The sequence below is a fragment of the Chaetodon auriga genome, chromosome 3 (genome assembly GCF_051107435.1).
Source record: "Chaetodon auriga isolate fChaAug3 chromosome 3, fChaAug3.hap1, whole genome shotgun sequence".
Lineage (NCBI taxonomy): Eukaryota > Metazoa > Chordata > Actinopteri > Chaetodontiformes > Chaetodontidae > Chaetodon > Chaetodon auriga.
Window position 1 is genome coordinate 23,683,577 of NC_135076.1, and position 20,046 is coordinate 23,703,622.

Consider the following 20,046-nt stretch of genomic DNA (forward strand, 5'->3'; position numbering starts at 1 on the left):
GAGACTGCACCACAACACATAATCTCATGTATGACTGTGGTGAGTTATCGTTTTTCCAACACGGACACTGTTCTGTGACCAGCAGATTCACACAATCAGCAGAGTTTCACGGTGGGCTCCCAAGATTAGTGTCACCAATTCAGTATCTGAACAAACGTGAAATAATGTCATAATCTCCCCCTCTGTTCTTGAGTTATGGCGTTGAACTGTGGTCAGAAAAGTGTTTTTGTAGAACATTATGAACATTTTGAAATTGGAAGAAATTCCCTCAAGGTGTTCCTGAGATATCACGTAGATGAGAAAGGGACACGCAGACGTACAAAGTGTGAACTATATAAACATCCACTTAAATGAATGTGTGTTCAGTTCACTCACTGTCCCTCAGGTTGTGGACTGCACACCTACAGCAGGTGTACTTTGATCTATAGCTGCTTGGAGGAGCTGATGATACAGGAATCGCCTGTAAATAAACACCTGTGTGCGTTACATGACTTGTGGACAATGTTGAAATTATACACAATCATTTTAAGCTCTATTTTGTTATTGTTTTTTTGTTTTGGGTGTTTTTCATCCCTGGACCCAAACTGAGATTGATGCTACTGAATGTAAAACACACTTTTAGAAAAAGAATTTATTTGTTCACAAGAAAACCAAAAGATTTAAAATGTTTAACTCCTTAAATTCCTGAAAATTCACCACACCCTCCTCACTTTTCTTCATGTATGCACAAACATATAACACTACACATGGAGTTTCTGTGCTGTGCTACGTTTGATCGTACTTCTTATTTTCATAGAAATGACACAGCTTTTAAATCAGCAGTCTACAAGGATCATCCACTGCAAAGGAAAATAAAAGCGCTTTGACATACATCTAATCGATCACAAACACATGATAAAATGCCTCTTTAGTGTTATTGCAAACATATAGAGTGACAAGGCAATCAAAAGCCATTTCATGTCATGAAACTAGTGCAGTTTAACGCAAGACTCCATCAGGCCGGACAGCCAATAACCCACAATATCAAAGAAAACAGCTGCTTCTCTACAGCGCTCTTCACTCTGAGCTTCCACCGACACTAAACCGCCTGAAAACAAGTCTGTGATTAAATACAATATCGACTACAGTAATTAAAACTCTCAAGTTACAATTTGCAGATACTGTAAGAAAGCTTAACCTGGTTCTGACATTTGGATCAGAAGCTGGTGTTAAAATCATGTTTACATTAGAGCTGTACAACTTCATAGATTATAGACTTAATTACTTACTACTAAATAAGCTTCAAGATAATCAGTGAGTAGAAAGGCCTGCCAGATTCCATTTAGAGCATGCTGCCAGTGAGGAAGTCTAATCACACTTTAGGAGTATAGAAAGTAAATGATTTATACACTCGTCCTGGATTTCTTGTGTAGGATTTGTTGTTGCAGCACCTCAGAGGTTGATTTGACTTAATGTGATTTATAGGATTTTCACAGCTTTTCATGATGATCCAGTTTAGTAAAAAAAAAGAAAAAATTTGTAAGTGACTGATGTTCAATGCTTAAAAGCAGTTGGTGGCCAGCACCAAATGTAGCACTCATTTTCTCAAAGACATCTAAAGCACGTTTGTCTTTCCATCAGTCTGCTCAATGACAACATCAGTACCCCTTAAACTGCATAGTGTGATGGTGCACGTTTCCACACGTCAACAATCATCTGAAGGCTTTAGCATTCAAGTGAGCCTCTTTAAAATCACATTCACATATATGATGGGCTCTGATTCTGAATAACATCATTCATTTCTGAGCACACAGCATGACAGGATGAGAGAGAGAGAGTGAAGGCTGAATTGATTATAGCGAGTGTTCAGCTGAGTGTGCAGTTTGTAAAGCGAACGGGGCAGATGGCAAATATGCTCTAAGTCTATGTTTGGGACAGTGCGCGCTAATTTAGCTAGCGAGGTGAACACAGGCGGTGGGCTAGTGTTCTATGCAGAGGTCAGCCTGGAGCATGTGTGTTGTGGGACAGTGTGCTATAAGCTCAGGAGGGTGACCCACCGAGTTGAGTTTGATAAGCAAGTGCTCATCGATCTCACTCAGCTCAGCTGTGACCCCTCCCCGTAGCGCTGAGAGCAAATGCGTTTAAGGTCACTTGAGTGCTCGTTGTTGGGAGGGAGTGGGGGATTTTTCCCTTAACTGGACAAAGGTGAGACATTTGGCTCTCTGACCAGGTCTACTTGGAGGTAGTGGCAGGCACGTTGATGGAAAGCGCCCGGCGTGGTGCGTTCGAGACCTGCCGCTGCTGGGACAAGAAGGACTGGGCGGGGGACACCACGGAGGAGGTGCAGCCACCGAGACGCGATTCAATCGCCAATTTCTGAAAGTTCAGGCTCTGAGGGCGAAGACAGACACATTTTCAGTACACGCTGGGTGTCAGTAATGAATAAAGGTAGGATGTACATCAGACAACTTGCCAGGATTTCATTTTACCTTGTTGTACCACGCTGTGACGATCAGCTTCTCCTCATACTCTCTCAGTCTGGCCTGCTCACATTGACGCTACAGAGGCAAAATCAGCCAAATGAGTTAAGTTTAAAAAACAGCCCTTTAAAAAAAGACTCTGGTCAAAAATGCTGAACGAGTCAAATTCAGATTAACCTCCAGGTTGAGAATCTGCTTGTCCCGATCTGCTAACTGGTTCCTCAGAGCCTGGATCTCAGCGGTGGCTGGATTTAGCTTAGGGTCCAGCGCTCGGATCACCTGCGAGCAGGAAAAGACAGGACGGTTGTGGGTGGGAAGATCAAAATGCAAAGATAAAAGGATAAATATACTTCAATCACTCACATTACGAGCTTTCTCCAGGTACATTTTGTACCTCTCCTCCATGGCCCTCATGTCATCATCTTTCTTCTTCAGAGCGGCCATCAGCTCATCCAGCTTCAAGGCTGAGAGACAAGGAAGAAACGATGAGGCTTCACTTCAGCCATACTGTGCTGCTGTGTTCTGATGTGTTCTTGTTGCACACAGCGTTACATTTTCCACTCCTGAGGTTGCAGTTGTGGTGTCATATCGGCAAAATCGGATTGGAGATGTGAGACTTACAAGTTTGAGTGTTGTCAGGCTGAAGGTCCTCCAGCAGCTCTTTCTTCTTCATGATTTCATCCTGAGCCTCGTTCAGCTGGACCCTGAGGACAGAAGTGATGCTTCTTTACCTCCCTCTACTGGAGAACAACAAGACTTACATCTCTCAACCTTTATCCAAGAACTGACTCACGCTAACTAATTCACACTTACATGTGCGCATCCAGTTTCCGCTTCAGGTTTGACTAGAAAAAACAGAGATAAAAATGGAAACCTTCTACAAATACAATACAAAGATTACATTTGCAAATTAAACACATTTTAAATGGCTCTGAATCAGTTTAACATTTTGACTGACAACGTAAACAAACTCAGCCAACACAAAGCCTGATAATTTAAACTGTGTGAGACATTTCCTCTGCATTGGTGCCAGTGTGAGTGTGAGTGTACCACAAGCACTGGCAATTTGGGTGTGTATACTGATACACACTCAAGTTTCCCTGGTGGTGGATTAATAAATATCTTACATCATCAGGTTTGGCCGCCTGACTCTGCAGAGCCTTCTGGAGATCCTCGACTTGCTGCTGCAGCTCACTGATCCGCTCTCGACTCAGTCTGCAGATTGATCACAGTTAAAAACAGGATGCGTTAAAAAAGGAATTCTACACAATCCATCAGCACATAACGGAGCTAAAACGCATCGACAGCAGAGCAGCCGCTGACTGTGGAGAAAAAGAACCTCCATCACAGCCGTCTGCTGCTGACTTACAAAGCGAGAGGAGCTCTGTTCACCTGTTGTCGGTGTCCAGCTCGCTGCGCGTCTTGTGTGCTTCCTCCAGCTGCGTCTGCAGTGCAGCGATCTTCTCCCTCTCAAACTCCTCCTGCTGCACTCTCAGCATCTTGTTCTCATGCTGCAGCCGGATGAACTTTTCTCTGAACAATCACACGAACAAAGGCAGTGTTCACGCACACACGCTGCAGCAGAAAGTCAAGTCCACACTGTCAGCAGCAGCATCTATTACCTGTACTCAATGGGCATTAATTCAGCTGCCAGGTTGTCGTGGCTGGGGCTGCCAGAAGGAAGCATCCCTACATGAAACAAAGCAAAAGTGCACTTCAGAATAACAAAGTGGATCAGCAGCGTCATTACTGTCAGATATGACTTTCCAGTGAGGTACCTGCTTGAGAGAGCTGGTGCTGTTGAGCCTGAGTGCATCGCAGCTCCTCGTTGATCTCCTTCAGAGACTCTCTCTCCATGATGATCCTCTGGCAGAAGGGAAGAGATTTCAAACAGTCCACAAACGTCAGTGAAGTGTTTGCCGCAGCAAGAGTAAAAAAAAAAAAAAAAAAAACTTCAAAAGCCGCCGCACCTCTTTCTCCTTCATCACAGTCTCCTGCTTTTCCTCCAGCTTCTTCATCTCAAAGGCCAGGTTGTCCGCTCTCCTCGTCTCCTCAGACAACTTCCTGTGCAGCTCCTGGACCTGAACGCACATTAGACAAGATGCGGCACTAAATGCATGATTTTTTTTTTTTTTTTCAAGAGATGGCTTCAAATATAATCACCGCAATCTGAGTTTCTGCTTTCCAGCTTTAACACTTGTTGTGGGTGTGTTTGACTATGTCAACATAAGCTTGACCCTCCTAATTCTTCAAAGCATTTTCCCCAAAATTCAACACGCATTGCAGATTCTGGTGATATTTTAAATGCACCACTACAAACTCAGAGTCTGAGCCTGTTCAGCATCCAGCTTTTTAAGGTTGGTTTCTGCTGCAGACATAAAACCTATGCATCCATAATTTAGGCCTTCTCTCATTATGACCCAATGAATATGTAATAGAAAAGTCCTGCTTGTTCCCAAATCTGGCCCTGACCATCATCTCAGTGTATTAATGATCTTTTTGCAGCATTTTTGCACCGTTTGTCAGTATGTTAGCATCAGGTAAGCTATTCATCAAACAGATCTCCAAGAAATCGAACCACCTTAACCTGTTTGAGTATTTGTTTATATAATTTCATGGGTACTGATGGGTATTTTGTTTTTTTAAATACTCTCCATGGTCTTTGGCCCTAACATATTTATGAGCACAAACTCTATCCTGCAGCACCCCCTACCATATGTCAGTAAAAACACGGATTGCTGGAATATCTCCTCAGGGAAGCGTTTTGCCATAAGTGATGGTAAAGGTTGGAGTTTCCCTTTCATTTTCAGCCATGCTTTGCGTATCACTCACCTGTCTCTTGTACGTCTCCAGCTGTGCGCGGGCAGCGTTGGCCTTGCGCAGTTCCTCCTCCAGGCTAACGGTGTTGTGCATGTAGGTCATGTTATTCTCCTCCAGCAGCTTCATCTGCCGCTTCAGATCACCAAGATTCTCCAGTTTACGTTTGTATGTTTCCACTGAGGCCTCCAGCATCACCACCCGATCGGAGCAGTTCCTACAACACATGAATACAAAATAAATACAGACACATCAATGAATAGCTGTGACACCAAGCTGCATCAGGAAGAAGAAATATGTAATGTTCCAACTGAATTATTTACAGTTTTGAGGTATTGTACCTTTACATTTTTATTGGAACATTATATTGTGTGTTGATGTTGTTTTCCTGCTTCTTTTTGTTTGTGCTCAATCAAGAAGTCAACCCAAGGCAGCAAAGTGCTAGTTGCATGCAGATTTTTGTTCCAACCAAACAAAACAGTTTTGCTGATTAGCACACCCTCAACAAGACAAGAGGGGCTAATCACTCGCCGACCTTCCCTCTCCACCCAGCTGGCCTCTCATCAGGAGGCAACAAAAGATGTTTGTATGCTGCTCCTTGGAGAAAGCCTGTTTTCACAGTTGTTTTTGTGGACTGCACTGCACATAAAAGAAACATACTTCACCAGAGCCGATCACCCTGCTGCAGTGCGCTTATCCACACAGACACAAACCTCAAAACGTCCAGTTCATCTTTAAGGGCTCGAGATTCTTCTGCCAGGCTGGTGAGCTCGTCATTACGGTGCTGAACCTCGATCAGCTGCTTCTCCAGCTCTTCACAGTGGATCCGGTAGTCATCCTTTGCGGCCTCCAGCCTAAAAGATGCAAACACGTTTAATCGTTCAGACGGTTACAACCGCGGTGAGGCTGCTGCAGCGCATTTAAGCAGAAAACGACCCACCTGAAGTTCTCCTCCTGCAGCGCCTCCACCTGTTGCTGCAGCTGGCTGTGTTTTCTCCCTGAGGGCGTGCTTGGGTCGTCGAATGTGTCCAGCTGATTGGCTCGGTCTGTTAGGACGTCATTCTCGGCCAATAAGCTGTTCCGTTCCTCTTGAAGAACAGTCACCTGTCCGGGTACAATAAGGTTTAGACCCACTCTCGCAAATGACACAGTTTTCTGCAAAGGTGAATTAAATGCATTAAAGGTACAAACAAAAATACAGTCAAGTCAGCAGGAAGAATCTGTGATGTTAAATTTGTCTTTAGCAAATTATGTCATGCAAAGCAAAGACATGCCCCTTCCATTACAGAGAGCTCTCTTCCTCGCCCCGCTGTTAAAGCAAACAGTGCAGTTAATCCATGCTGGAAGCAGTGCACAGACAAAGTGCACTTTAAGCAAACATGTTAATACACGCTTAGTTAGTTTCACTTCTTACCATCACTTCGCTCATGCGTACTGGACTATCAGTCCGTTATTAACATGTCTAACTTGTCCTGCATACAATACAACAACCTCCACTGTTGAAATCATTATCATATTAAAACAACAATCTTTATCTCATATATCACAACATGGTCAGCTGATTCAACGCCAAATCTTCCACATAAATGCATTACAACACAAGGAAACCTCAGTAACTAACTGTATGCTTGGAATCATAGAATTAGACGTCAGAATTTTGTAAAATGATAAGATGTGATCATTATAACAATTAAAATATGACTAATTTCCAGCCATATTTTAAACTCTGTTGTCTTTTCCAATTAACTTTACTGCAACTCTTAAGTAGACCAAAAGAAGGCGACAACATGGTTATTATGATAGACAGATGCTCCTGGGTGAATTAAAGGAATAATCCCACACAGTACTCAAACACGTCCTCTGCGTGACTCGTCTCGAACTGGATCCCGATTGAGCCATCTGTTAGCGGAGTTAGAGTAAACATTTGAGCAGCTGGTTTAGATGGGTTTAGTTGTGCCGAACGCTCGGCCATATTGGACTTACCTCGCTGCGGCGAGAGACGAGCAACACTGGAGACAGAACAAATCAAATCTGTCGAGAGTCCAGTTGAACAGGAGATCAGTGCTTGTGCTAAAGTCTGCCTGCCTGCACAGTGCTGAGCGAGGCCTTCTCGCAGTGGCAGAGCATGGGCTGGCTGCCACAGTGGGACCAGCAGAGCCCAGACTGTGAACCCACAGTCTTTCTGCCACAGCAGCTCCAGACAATAGACGCAAGCATTACAGCAAATTACACAACTCCTGTTTATACTGTACCACAGGCATGCATGTGTGTATGTGTGTGCGTAGACATGGAGATCTGAATATCGGCAGAAGCCACTCAGGCGAGACAGCTGTAAATGAATCCTGTTAAAACATATCTGTGGAAATACTCAAGTGTGTGTGTGTGTGTGTGTGTATGTGTGTGTGTGTGTGTGTGTGTGTGTGTGTGTGTGTGTGTGTGTGTATAGGCTCTGTACTCACCTGCATGTCCAGCTCTTGGCAGCGTTGGGCTAATGCTTCCTTCTCTGCTAGCAGTTCAGTGAGGTCCTCAAGGGCCTTTTTTAGCTGGACACATGAAGCAAAAGGAGAATTAACATGTACATTCATGTAAGCTACACACTAGTTCTACTGCAACACTCAGGTCAGACGGTCCGTTTTTTCAACAATCACCACCTCTTTGTGGATGGCCATCTTCAGTTTTTAGGCCTGTTCCACAGGACTAATCAGCCGATGCACAGAGCGCTGCACTGTGCAGTGACAGTCAGGGTTTCAGCTCTCAGTGCTGGAGGAAGTATTCAGATCCTTTACTTAGGTAAAAGTACTAATATCACACTGTAAAATTGCTCTGTTACAAGTAAAAGTCATGCACTGAAGATATTGCTAAAGTATGTAAGAATAAACAGGAAAATGTACTTAATGCAGGTGAATGCACCGTGTTACTGTTACAATATTACGTATTCTATCATTGGATTCAGTAGATCATTACTCATGCATGAAAGTAAAAGCAGGATTTTATTGTTGTAGCTGGCTGAGGTGGAGGCAATTTCTAACTATTTTGTATGAGACAGCAGCTTATTATTCATTTTCATTGTGGATTAATCTGCGGATTATGTTATCAACTAATTCATTGTTTGGTTTGTAAAAACTCAGAGAATAGAGAAAAATGCAGTCACAAGTTCTCAGAGCCCAAAGCGACACCACAATGCCAGTTCTGTCCAATTAACAAACAACAAACCTCAAAATGATCTAAAATAAATCATAAAATTATATAAATTATCTATAAATACTTCAAAGGAAAGGCAGCAAATCTTCACATTTGTCAAGCTGAAACCATGAAATGTTTCGAATTTTAGCAAGAAAACTTACTTCAACACTTAGTTTCCAATTAATTCTCTGAACTGCGTTTCCCTCTGACATGTAGTGGAGTAGAAATATAAAATAAAAACATATTTAGACACTAACTGCAAATGAAAAAATATATTACAGTAATGTTGAAGTGCTATGCACACTTGATGTATTTGTTCCTTTTGGAGCACTTTAAGTTTTAATCCCAATAAACTGAGTGTCATTTTTCTTATATGACACATATTGTTCATTAAATTGGGCCAAATTCACTGAGTGAAGAGAATTTCAGAGCAGAAAGAGAAAGAGAAAGAGCAGCTTCCCACCAACAGAAGCTCTCCCAGGGAGCCTGTGTGGTAATAACACTGACCTGCTGTTCCGTGTCCCCTGACAGCTCTGCTCCAAACGGGGCCATGGTCTCTTTACTCATGAGCTGAGGAGGAAAAATGTCACTGGATTTATGCATCATCATCATAATAGCTGCAAAGCCTCAACACCCCCCCCCCCCCCCCTTGGTGTTAGGATGGACTGACCTCCTGGATGGCTGTCATGACAACGTGTTGGACAGACTCCTCCAAGGTCATGATGATCTGAATGTATTCTGGCAGCAGAATGAGAGAGATTCACTGACAACAAACATTAACTGCGTTGTTTATCATCTTTCAGGGCAATAATTAAACATTGTTTGTCTTGACCGATCTGGATTCTGATGTAACAATTCCCTTTCTATCTGTCCAGCACATGTAAACTGATACCTGACAGCCACATACCTTGTTTACGCTCACATCTGACAGCACAGCCCAATACGAGCTGCAGCAGCCTCCCCAGCTGCACGGGGTCTGAATGCTCTGCCACAAGGGCCAGATCTGGTAAGGGGAAGTCTGAGATTTCCTGTGCTAAGACCTGATGGTGCAGAGACAGGTTACAGTCAGTACGTTTACATGCACACTAAAATGCCACTGTCATTCCGAATATGACAATATTCGGAATATGATACATATTCTATATGATATAGCGCGTCTCAGTTTTTTTTTTTTCCACAGCAGTTTGCGACATAAGGCCTCTTTCCTGTTTACGGTCAGTTCTGTGCGGCAACAGCTTGCAAGGCTGCTGTTGAGATGCATGCACAAAAGAAAAGCCCACATTTCTGATCGGAAGGAGAAACAGACCTATTTGAAAACATTATGAAAGATGAAGGTTTTTATGTAAAAATCACAACACAAACCTTCAAACTGTGAAAAAATGAAAGGTCTAGTTTGAACGAATGAAAGAGGGAGGCTGTGTTTGTTTGTCAGAGAATGCACGGCTGCATGGAAACAGGGATATTAGTGGAATATTCATTGTCATTGGCCAAGTAAACAGCTTAGTAGGATTATTGTTGTTTTTTGGTTTTGTTTTCTTCAGAAAAGGGGCAAAAACTTGCCGATTTTGTGCCTGTAAATGTAATCAGTGGGTTTATAAAACCCTGTAAACATCTGCAGTAGTAGATTTTTGCTACAGCTAAGAGGATTCATGATTAAAATGTTTCCAGCATGTGTTGATTTAGCAAAACTGATATATAACTCTGCCGAGCTTCAGTTCTTCATGGCATTTGTGTACCAGGCGCGAGCTGCTCGATGCTTGTTTTGATCTCAGCCACACCCCACACTCCTGGGACTTTGCACTACATAAACAGTGCATACTACAACCCCCCAAGAATCCAATGAACACACACAGTGATTCCCTCTCTCAGTCACAACTGTGCAAACACAAGGAGAACAGTGTGTACACGGATGCAACCTACCTCATTATAATAATCCACCATCATCTGAAGGATCTTCTTCAGGTTGTTCAACTGAGAACACACATAAGGTTGTGAAATGCTATGAGCTTAGTTTAAAGCCAAAATGGGAACGAAGAGATATAATGAACAACAGAGTTTCCCAGCAAACACTATTTATGTTCATGCTATGACAGAATGAAGATGTTTCATATGTACACAGGTGACAGGAAGCCTTTTTCACAGCAGACATTTGGACTTGTCAAGGTAGAAAAAGTAAACTGAAGCAGCAAAATGAAATTCAGCCATCATTCATTTTATATTGTTTACAACTCTGGTTGTCCTGCTGTGACAAGTCAAAATGCCTTCGTGAAAAAGGTCGACTGGGGAGGAAAAAACAGCAACAGGGAGACACAGTCATAGCCAAACAGAGGGAGACAGAATGGCGTGCTCTTACGTTACATATGGCTCAACACATTTGGACAAACATACATGTACACATTTCACCAGAGGAGTCAGGGCGCGGGGTCAGGGTGCAGGCTAAGCCAGGAGCAGCACCCCTGGGGCAGGCAGCAGGTCAGTGTTAAGGACAGTTTGGCCGGGTTGAAGCAAACACAGGATTTAGCACACACGGGGGTTCAGCAAAATACAAAGAGAGAAGTCAGAGAGGACAGAAAAGAGACGGGGAGGACAGCACTGCTCTGTACCTTCAGTCTCAAGTTATCCTCAACATCTGTTTTGATACGACTGAGCCATCCGTCACTGAACCAGGCCGGGTCTCTGCAGCACACAACATGAACAGACACACACAGAGGCAGAGACACACAACTGCTCATCTACACAAGACTTCTCAGTCAACTGTAAAATTCAAGGTCAAAATCTTCTGGATAATATTAAATGTTGCTGTTAACTTTCCCTCAGCCTCCTTTTACTAAAGACATCTATCTCCTACAGTATGAAGAAAGATGTTTTAATAAGCCCCAGAAAACAAGTAAGGTGCAAGTAGGTGCAGAGTAACAGTGACAGTAAACTGAAGAGTTTTTCCCCATAGAAGGAGTTTGTATATCCACTCACTCATAACACAATGTGCTCTTCTACCATAGCTCTGCTGCATTCTGAACTCTCAAGGTTCACAGGAGAAAGTGGTCTCTCTTTTCTCTACAAGAGACCTCGTGTATGAATCAACACTCGTACCCAGCGGTGAATTTAAAAACACTCTGTTGTCTGAAAAAAATGGTTTGAAATAGAAAAAAATGGGCCAAGAAATGTGATTATCACTCAGTCCAATAGGTTTTATGTTTAAAAAAAAACAAAAAAAGTATTAGAGATTAACTGTGACTGAGTGACAAACAAAATTCTTTATTCTAGCTTTTGAGCAAATATTTACATGGTGCACACTACAGATTGTCTTAGATTAGCTAACAAATTATCCGAACAAATGTGCCTATCACGTAAATGAAGTACCAGGCATGAGATGTGAATTATATGTGAACGGCCTATATGTTGTATTCCAGTGTGTTTCTGTGTGTGTGTTCTCCAATGACTGCACTGTATATAAAGATGGACAACGTGACAGCTCCTTCAGTGAAACCAGAACATCTCATCGCGCCCCCGGGTGTCTGGCTGCAGTATAGGACATAAATCCTAGTGGGCGGAAGTGCAGACACGCCATCCATCTTTATTTACATTCACTGATGTTCTCTCACATTTGATGCAGTGCCTGTGATATTGCCGCTCCAGTGGTCAGCTCTCCCACCGTGCTGCAGGGTGCAGGTGTGTTGAAGGTCTGCAGCTGAGAGGCAGAAAACACAGCATCATCATGAGGAGAGTGAAGGGAATAAAACACGTTAGGGAGGCGGTGACGTGCTGACACACGCCGCATAAACCGAGCGATTACTAAAGAGTTTCTCCACAACACTGCAGATGTGGCGAGATGTTGCACCTGCACCCAAACAGCTATGAGGGAAGAATTAATAAAGAAGAGAGAGAAGGGATGCACTGATGGAGAGTGGGATGACAGGTTGGACTGCAGATAGTGGTGGCAAAGACGCCACAGCCAGGCAAAGGCAAAGGTTTCTCTGTACTGCAACTACTGATTATTTTAACTGTCAATGAATCTGTCGATTTCGGTGTCAAAAATGTCAGAAAATGGTGAAAAACGTCGATCAATCACTGAAAGCCCAGAATGAGACAACCACCATTTAAAAACGCTGACATCTACTATTAAAACTGGACTGTGGACAACTTTTAAAGTCATGAGTCTGACTTCCAGCATTAACTAAGAATATTTCCTCCACTACTGTTTGTTACAATTTTGAGGTACTTGTACTTGAATTGGGTATTAATCACTAGTTACTCTGCAGATTCAGATTGTTGATAGATGTCACAGGTGCATCACCCTGCAGTATGTAAAGCAGCTGAAATTAGTCTCACTTTTTACCAGCTGGTACACATGAATGCATCACCAGTTATAGTGCAGTATTTTTTTTTTTTCTCAAATCACCCCTTTTGAAAAAGTATATCGTAAGTATATTTCGATGCTAATACTTCTGTGCCTTTAGTTAAGTGAGATTTTAATTGCAGGACTTGTAATGGAGTATTTCTAGACTGTGTTATTAGTACTTTTCCTCACATCTAACCTCTTCCTCAGTGATAGCTGCTGAACACGGTGGTCATGAGACAACACGCGGATTCACACCCACGAAGAAGAGCAGGTGCCGCTCCGGTAGCTAGCTGTGTCCCAGGTGAGCGGCGGTGCTTCGCTGCCGTTAGCTCCGTTTAATCAGTTACATAATGTGAACAATCGATCCAACGAGCCACATTCCGCAAATATCTGCCGGTTAATGGGATTAGCACGCGAAACACGGTGAGGGCAGTCTACAGTGAAGGAGCTGGCTGTCTTTGCAGCTCCCAGTTGTTAACTTTATATTCATTAGCTCCCTGGTCCTCACCGAGCTGAGCTACGTGTCGTCCCCGGTGGACTGACCGTGTCCCCGCAGAGCCCCTGCCCGTTAAATGAACAGCAGCTACGTCTGAAGCTAATCTCCGTAATAACGACGTAGAACAGCTGCTGTTATTAACTGACGACCACGTCTCATTTTCCCTCAGCTGGTGAAAAGTGTCGCTAACACCTCCACCACCTTCATCCAGGTAAGCGAAAACGCCTCCTCGGTTTCCTTGTTTCCGGCGACACATTCACAAAACACGAAGCACAAGAAACTCACCCATATTATGAGGCTCTCCGTCAGTGCCGTGTTATTTTCGTCCATTTGTTCCCTTTTAGTTTAAAGCTAAATGTTTTCCACCTGTCAGCGAAGCTCTTCCGCTCCTTTCCTCTGCATTTGACCTCACCTGCTGCCAAGAGGTAAATCTCTAACGACAAGTGCGTAGAGCGAGGAGCCACGGCGGCCGTTCCGGCGTAAAAACAGCGTAACATGTACGCGAATGGCGCAGTTTCTTAGTTCTTTAACGTTTACTTGCTTGCAGGCTTGGGTTGAGGTAAAGTGAGGGCGGGGATACAGGAAGAATCCAATCAGCGTTGAGATCTGTGAAGAGTGACGGCTGCTAATCTGGTCTGTAGCCAATCGGAAAGCGTGATTTTCGATTTGCACGCGCTCTCATTATCTGGACAAAATCAGAACATGTCTGATGATCAGATTCCCTCCCCTCATTATTTATTGATAAATTTCGTTGAGAAAATCAAACACAAGAGAATTAAATACAGTTAAATCTGTATTATTTGATGAAAGAAGGACTATTTTGATATGTTATGGTACTCAATCTGTTGTCAGTACTGTAGCTCAGTAAAACTTGTTACTCCCCAGTGATGTTGTTGTCCCACATTTCAGTGAACAAAGTTGTAATAAGCTTACTCTTTTACAACGCGATGGCTTATAATATCTTTACAGGTGAGGCTGCTTCAGATAAAACTGTGCTAAAAATAGACAGGCAGTGTGGAAGTCCTCTAGAAGCTGCATAGAACTGCAGACAAAGGTATGAACTGTACTATGATCTAATTGTACGTGTTGTTTTAAAAAGTTAGAACCAAAAGCATATAAATAAATGTGAGGAAAAGCCACTCAGTTGAGCAAAAACCAGCAAAAATTTCAAAAGCCCCAAACAGATGCATTTAGAGCAAACATCTAATAGACTGATTCATAAAACATTTTCATTCCTGTTTAGCTTCATCTCGCTCAACCAACATGAAATCTTGACTCCAGTTTGTTTCATGTTCATGTTCATTCGACATACTGTACATAACCTCACCCTACAGCCAACAGAGACACGATCCTGCACAGCCAGTTTTGACTGCAGTTGGAAATTGAATGCAAATTGTTGATCCCTTTTAGCCCTGACTACTTCCCTGCGACCCGCGCTCACACAGCCACTAAAAGCTTGTCAGCATGCCAGCCATTCTCTGATGGTAAATCATTTCTCAGAAATACCATAAACTTACTCACATTATCCATATATAAAAGTCACATGAGTGTTCAGGAGCTATAGTCTGCTGCCAGTCCCAAGATAACAAATGTCACATGTGTCACCTGCTTTCTGCACCACAAAATGGAAAATTCCAAACATACATGTTATGTACACGTGTGGCCTCATTACATATTTTATTTAAATTTAGTTGAACTTAACCCAAGGTGTTCTTGCATCACTCTAACAGTAGGGGATCACTGAGCATAGTTAAATCAGTGTGTGTGTGTGTGTGTGTGTGTGTGTGTGTGTGTGCGTGTGTGACCTGAGACTGGACTTTACCTGTGTTGCCTTCAGGAGCGTCCTCTGTCCTTTGTTTAACTGTCAGTTTCATCTCCTGATCTCTGCCGCTCTGAGGCCCTGACCCTCACCTAATGATGGCTGCTATTTTTAGATGACCTGAACCCCCCCCCCGACTCGCTCTCTTCAGCTCCTATCTGAGGTGAAGGGCCTGTGTAAATATTTGCGAGCATGTTTATGCAATGGCTGCCTCAGTGAAGTATGTGAAGATTACCACATCAGATTCTGGATAAGAGGGTTTTTTTTTTAAATCAAAGCAAATGAATTCACATTTACTCATCTATTGCTGCGTTTGGAGACATTTGTCCAACATTTTGTCAGAGAAGGTTGGTTGAGAATCTGCTGAATACGGACCTCCTTTTGGTTTTTGGGTTATCTTCATCTGAGGCGCCTCTTCACAACTCTGAGTGTTAATGTCAGTGACATCCACATGCATTTCACAACCAATAGTTTATGGTAAAAGAAGCAGGGCTGTCGCCAGGGTAAACTTTGGGTAAATGATTGGCGAGATCAGATCTGGCCTACTTTAACACAGCGTGGGAGAGATCTGTTCAGCCTTTGATTTGGTGGAAAGTCATGTGACCCAAATAGTTTGCCTCTAGCCGGACTCAAGCGGGGGTCGGGGTTGCTTTTTAGATGTAATGATTGAAGCACCTTTGCTCTAAGAGTTGATCACAGTCTATTGTAATGTTTCATGATTTGTTCTTTTGGAGGCGAGCCACTGTGTACAAACCACTAGTTTATTGATCGGGCTGCATTACAACAGGAAGACTGAGACACCAGCTGATATTGGAGGGTGTCGTTGATCATTAACAGGCGGCTGTAATGTATTTTGAACAGTGATGCTGTCAGGCAGCACTTCACTTCCTTCCAGGAGACAGTGACTACCTGTCAGCCACTGTTTCTAGCTCAACTATGCACCCGTACCACAGCTCTCAGTCCAGGTGAGTCTCATTTCATTACCTTCGGCAGTGTTGATAGGTTTGTGTGTTTAGGGGGGAAATTTTGTCGGGGAGACCGTGTTTTCATGTCATGACGCTCAGGTTCGCGCCGCCTGATCTGAAAGTAACCCACCGACCTTTTGACAGTGTAATGTGGTATTTTCCATCACTTTCATTTTTGATCACTGATGATATCCACAAAATATGAAGTTAAATGTGTTCTATTCTAGATCAAGTCCATGTGAAATATATGCATCTGTGACATATTTCAACTGTTAATGATCTGTTAACTTAATTTCATGAGACGATTACTGTAATCGCTGCAAATGTAATCTGATGATAAGAGCCCAGTTTCATTTGACTACATTATTTCTCAAAGTGATAGTTTTAACTTTCCATCCCAAAGATTCATCTAACAAATGAATGCAGGATAATCTTTAAAATCAATCATTTCCTGAAGTCCTTGTGGATGGAACATGTCACTTCGCTGGCAGCAGCTAATCTGTGAAACTGCAGAGCATCAGCATCTGTCATCCACAAATAGAAAAGAGCAGAGTACAATCAGCCTTATCTCACAAATCATTAGTGTTGTGGCGGTATCTCCTTGCTAGCAGATATATGTAGAATTTAAGGCGTGTTTATCATTGTGGCCATGTTGTGTCACGTTGCAGAGTGGAGCAAGAGTCACCGGGTCACAGTCACCTCGGGTCACCCAGATCTGTGGCATGCACCCCCGAGCCGTCAGCATCACCGTACACAAGCTGCCATAAGGTGAGAGTCTGGACCGTCACACGCAGTCAGCACAGATATGAAGCTTTCCTGTTTTCTTCAGTCCTGAACTGCTGATATTTCACAGTTTGGACTAAGAGGTTTTTTGCTATCAGAGCCCCGAAATCAGACACACGAAGTCTCTGACTTCTTTTAAATCTCGCCTTAAAACTTTTCCTTTCGTCAAAGCTTTTTGGAAACATTTTATTTATACTGTTCTCATTCCTGTTTATTTGATCTTAGTCACTTCCTCTGTGCTCACATTCTTGGCCTTCATCGGGTTGATCTCTTTTGTTTAGCACTTTGTAACATTGTTAAGAAAAGTGCTATATAAATAAAGTTTATTATTGTTATTATTATTTCCTGTTGGACACATATGAGAGCAGAACAAGCACACAGGCTGTGAACAGTGTTTTTACTGTGAGGCGCTCCTGTGTGATTATTATTGTTGTTGCTTTTATTAGGCTCACGGTCAGCTGCCAAACAAATGATCATAATCTCACTGTTTACAAGTGTTACCTGTCACTGGACACGTTTTGCGTATCAGTATTTTATGAGGGGTCATTCTGCGCTCTAAGATTTTTTAGATTTTATATAGCACCAGCACAATGAGAACACTAAATACGGCTTTCTTCTTCCTTCTTTCTTCTTTTTTTAATTGATTTTTCCTATTTCCCTTTTCCTGTTTCTCACCTCACCTCCCTGCCTGTTTTCCTCTCGTCTGTTCAGGAATCTACACAGTCGTGTCCGTCCACGGGCAGAGACTGCCTCTGTCCCGTCTGCCTGCAGACAGCCAGCTTCCCAGTCCAGACCAACTGTGGCCATTTGTTCTGCGGTACGCGATTCACCCAAACACACATAACGGCTATTTTCAGACCTAAAGCATCAGCTGGGTGGACGAGTTTTGGGCTTCTGAGCATTTGTTCACTCTGACCCGCTCCATCATGCGCTTGCTGTTGATTCCTTCCGTTCATTCATTGGCTTATCAGTGTGTCATCAGTGCGCTGCAGCCGCGCGTCTGGAGCGTTCAATAATTAACTTTTGCTTTTCCAACTCTGCCTCACATCTGACAGCTTTACTCACATTATTCTTCTCAAGGGTGCACGGTTATATAACACCAAAACCAAACACTGTCAGTCGTTCACAGACGTGCAGATGTGAACCTCAAATGCAATTCAGAAAGTTCAAATTCACAGCAGGACACCTGATGATGTTTTTCACCACTGCGTTGTTTTGGGTTGGGTAAAACATTTTAGCTTGTCCTTTGAGGTATTATAGCCAGAAGAGAGGGCCATTGCATTATTCTATTCTACAATACAAAAGTGTTCACAAGGGAAGAAGCCTCTTATTTTTCCTGTAATTAGACAGTCATGTCTCCTACATACTGCTTGTTTATGTCACAGATGCACATCTGTTTAACCTTCATGTTATCTGTCACAGATTGTACTTGCCCCACTTACCTGAGTCTCACCATTGCCTTTTAAACCCAGAGCCTTTTCACCTCGAACCTGTCTGTTATCATTAACTGTGCATCAGGGAAGCATTGTGTTATAAACTGAAAACATGTTGATTCACTGCGTTTTGATTCTGCAGGTCCCTGTCTGATCGCGTACTGGAGACACGGGTCCTGGCTGGACGCCATCAGCTGCCCTCTCTGCAGACAGAAGGTGCGCATGACCAGATGAAATCACCGTCAGAACAGCTCAGAATGAGTGTGAACACAAAATAACAAGGTTTGCGACTTTCCAGGTCAGCGTGCTGTGCAATCTATTTAACGAGAGTCGATCAGACCGTCAGTCGAAGGAGGTGCTGGGAGAAATCACTGACTACAACAAACGTTATTCCGGAGCCCCGCGAAGGGTCAGTACTCCATCTAACCTCCAGACATCAAACAGCACACGCATCCTGTTTTAGCCTTACCTGAAAGTAGTCTCTCCACCCTTCAACTGTGTCCGCTTGTGTAAAAGTATCAGGTGGGGCAAATTTCCCTTGCAGCCTTGAATGTAACATCAGATCAGATGATGGGAAACTGGCCTGTGATAATGGGTTTGGTAACAGGAACACCACTTATGCAACCTCAAGCATTTGTTATCCCATACAGCTGGTGTCAGACAGTGGAGGTGTCTGGTTAACACACCTCGCGTTGGCACACCTTTTGTCCTACCTTGGCTGAGCATTTCCTTTCCTTTGAAATAAAATTCCTCTCTGACCCATCCAGGTGACGGACTACCTGTATGACACCCCCCTTCTCCTGCAGTTAGTGGCCCGAGGCCTGGGCACCATGGGAGGACTCGTGTGGCTGTTTTTCTTCAGGGTGGCCCTGTGCTGCGTGGGAACCGTGGTGTCCATCTCCTCCCCTCCTCTGGAGCCTGTCTCCTCCTCGGCAGCCCCCCTGGAAACAGACCCATCCCTCTGCGGACTGCTGGGGGTCCTGGATGACCTGGTGGTGGTCGTCCTACTCCTCATCTGCGTTATCAACATCAACCAGCAAATGGCGCCAGAGAGGGAAGGACGCTCTGCAAATGCAACAAACTCTCAAGGAGTGATGGGGAGTTCGCTGTAGACGGAGTGTCGATACAAGCTGTTAAGACATGGACTTTCATTGGATTTCGTCCTTCTTGCTGTCCCTAGTTGGATTAGTGGATGCAAGAATATTGACTGCAGCACAGGATGCAGCAGCGGAGATGTTAGACGGCATCTGAGCCTCTCGGACTGTGGACTCAGACTGCAGGCCTGTTTGTCGTGTTTACGGAGCCCATGCAAGAGTAATATCTAAAATGCAATGTCCCGATTCAGCTGTGGTCACAAATCCTTATTCCTTACATTCCTGAGGCCTGCAGCATTTGATCGGAAGCTCTTTAATCTGTATTAAACAGGCAAAATCTTCAGTGTTTGTTGACTTGAAGGAAATTACAGTATGCCAATATAAATTATGATTCCATCCTTCATATTTTAATTAGGATGCATGTTTTGTTTTGTTTTTTGCCCCCCTAAAATCGACCACGGTGTCACTTTTACTCCTGGGCAGTAGTAGTGGGCAGCAGTTTTCTACTTTGTTTCAGCGAGCTCAAGAAAAGCTGCCATGTCAGTACTGTAACATTGACATCTATGTAAATACTTGATATTGTATGAATCTGAGTTTTTAAGTGTAAAATAAAGAATATTTATTGTCTTATGTGGCATTTCTTCATCATACGGCACAC

At 43.4% G+C, this 20,046-nt stretch overlaps 2 protein-coding genes across 2 annotated transcripts; one reads left to right on the top strand and one right to left on the bottom strand.

The window, feature by feature from the left end:
- Positions 1-616: 616 nt before the first annotated feature.
- On the bottom strand, positions 617-13,724 carry hook1 (hook microtubule-tethering protein 1). The gene is made up of 22 exons (XM_076726259.1): positions 13,580-13,724; positions 12,062-12,147; positions 11,063-11,135; positions 10,380-10,430; positions 9,367-9,499; positions 9,130-9,197; positions 8,967-9,029; positions 7,736-7,819; positions 6,217-6,380; positions 5,990-6,130; positions 5,292-5,493; positions 4,430-4,540; positions 4,238-4,325; positions 4,082-4,148; positions 3,852-3,992; positions 3,587-3,674; positions 3,273-3,304; positions 3,081-3,163; positions 2,823-2,923; positions 2,637-2,738; positions 2,469-2,537; positions 617-2,370 (listed from the first exon to the last, which is right to left on the bottom strand). The coding sequence occupies exons 1-22, from the start codon at positions 13,622-13,624 to the stop codon at positions 2,212-2,214; spliced, it is 2,151 nt and encodes a 716-aa protein (XP_076582374.1). The 5' UTR covers positions 13,625-13,724; the 3' UTR covers positions 617-2,211.
- A 2,325-nt stretch (positions 13,725-16,049) lies between these two features.
- On the top strand, positions 16,050-20,015 carry LOC143318700 (E3 ubiquitin-protein ligase RNF170). The gene is made up of 6 exons (XM_076727164.1): positions 16,050-16,078; positions 16,747-16,846; positions 17,573-17,678; positions 18,437-18,510; positions 18,593-18,703; positions 19,062-20,015. The coding sequence occupies exons 1-6, from the start codon at positions 16,050-16,052 to the stop codon at positions 19,404-19,406; spliced, it is 765 nt and encodes a 254-aa protein (XP_076583279.1). The 3' UTR covers positions 19,407-20,015.
- Positions 20,016-20,046: the final 31 nt, after the last annotated feature.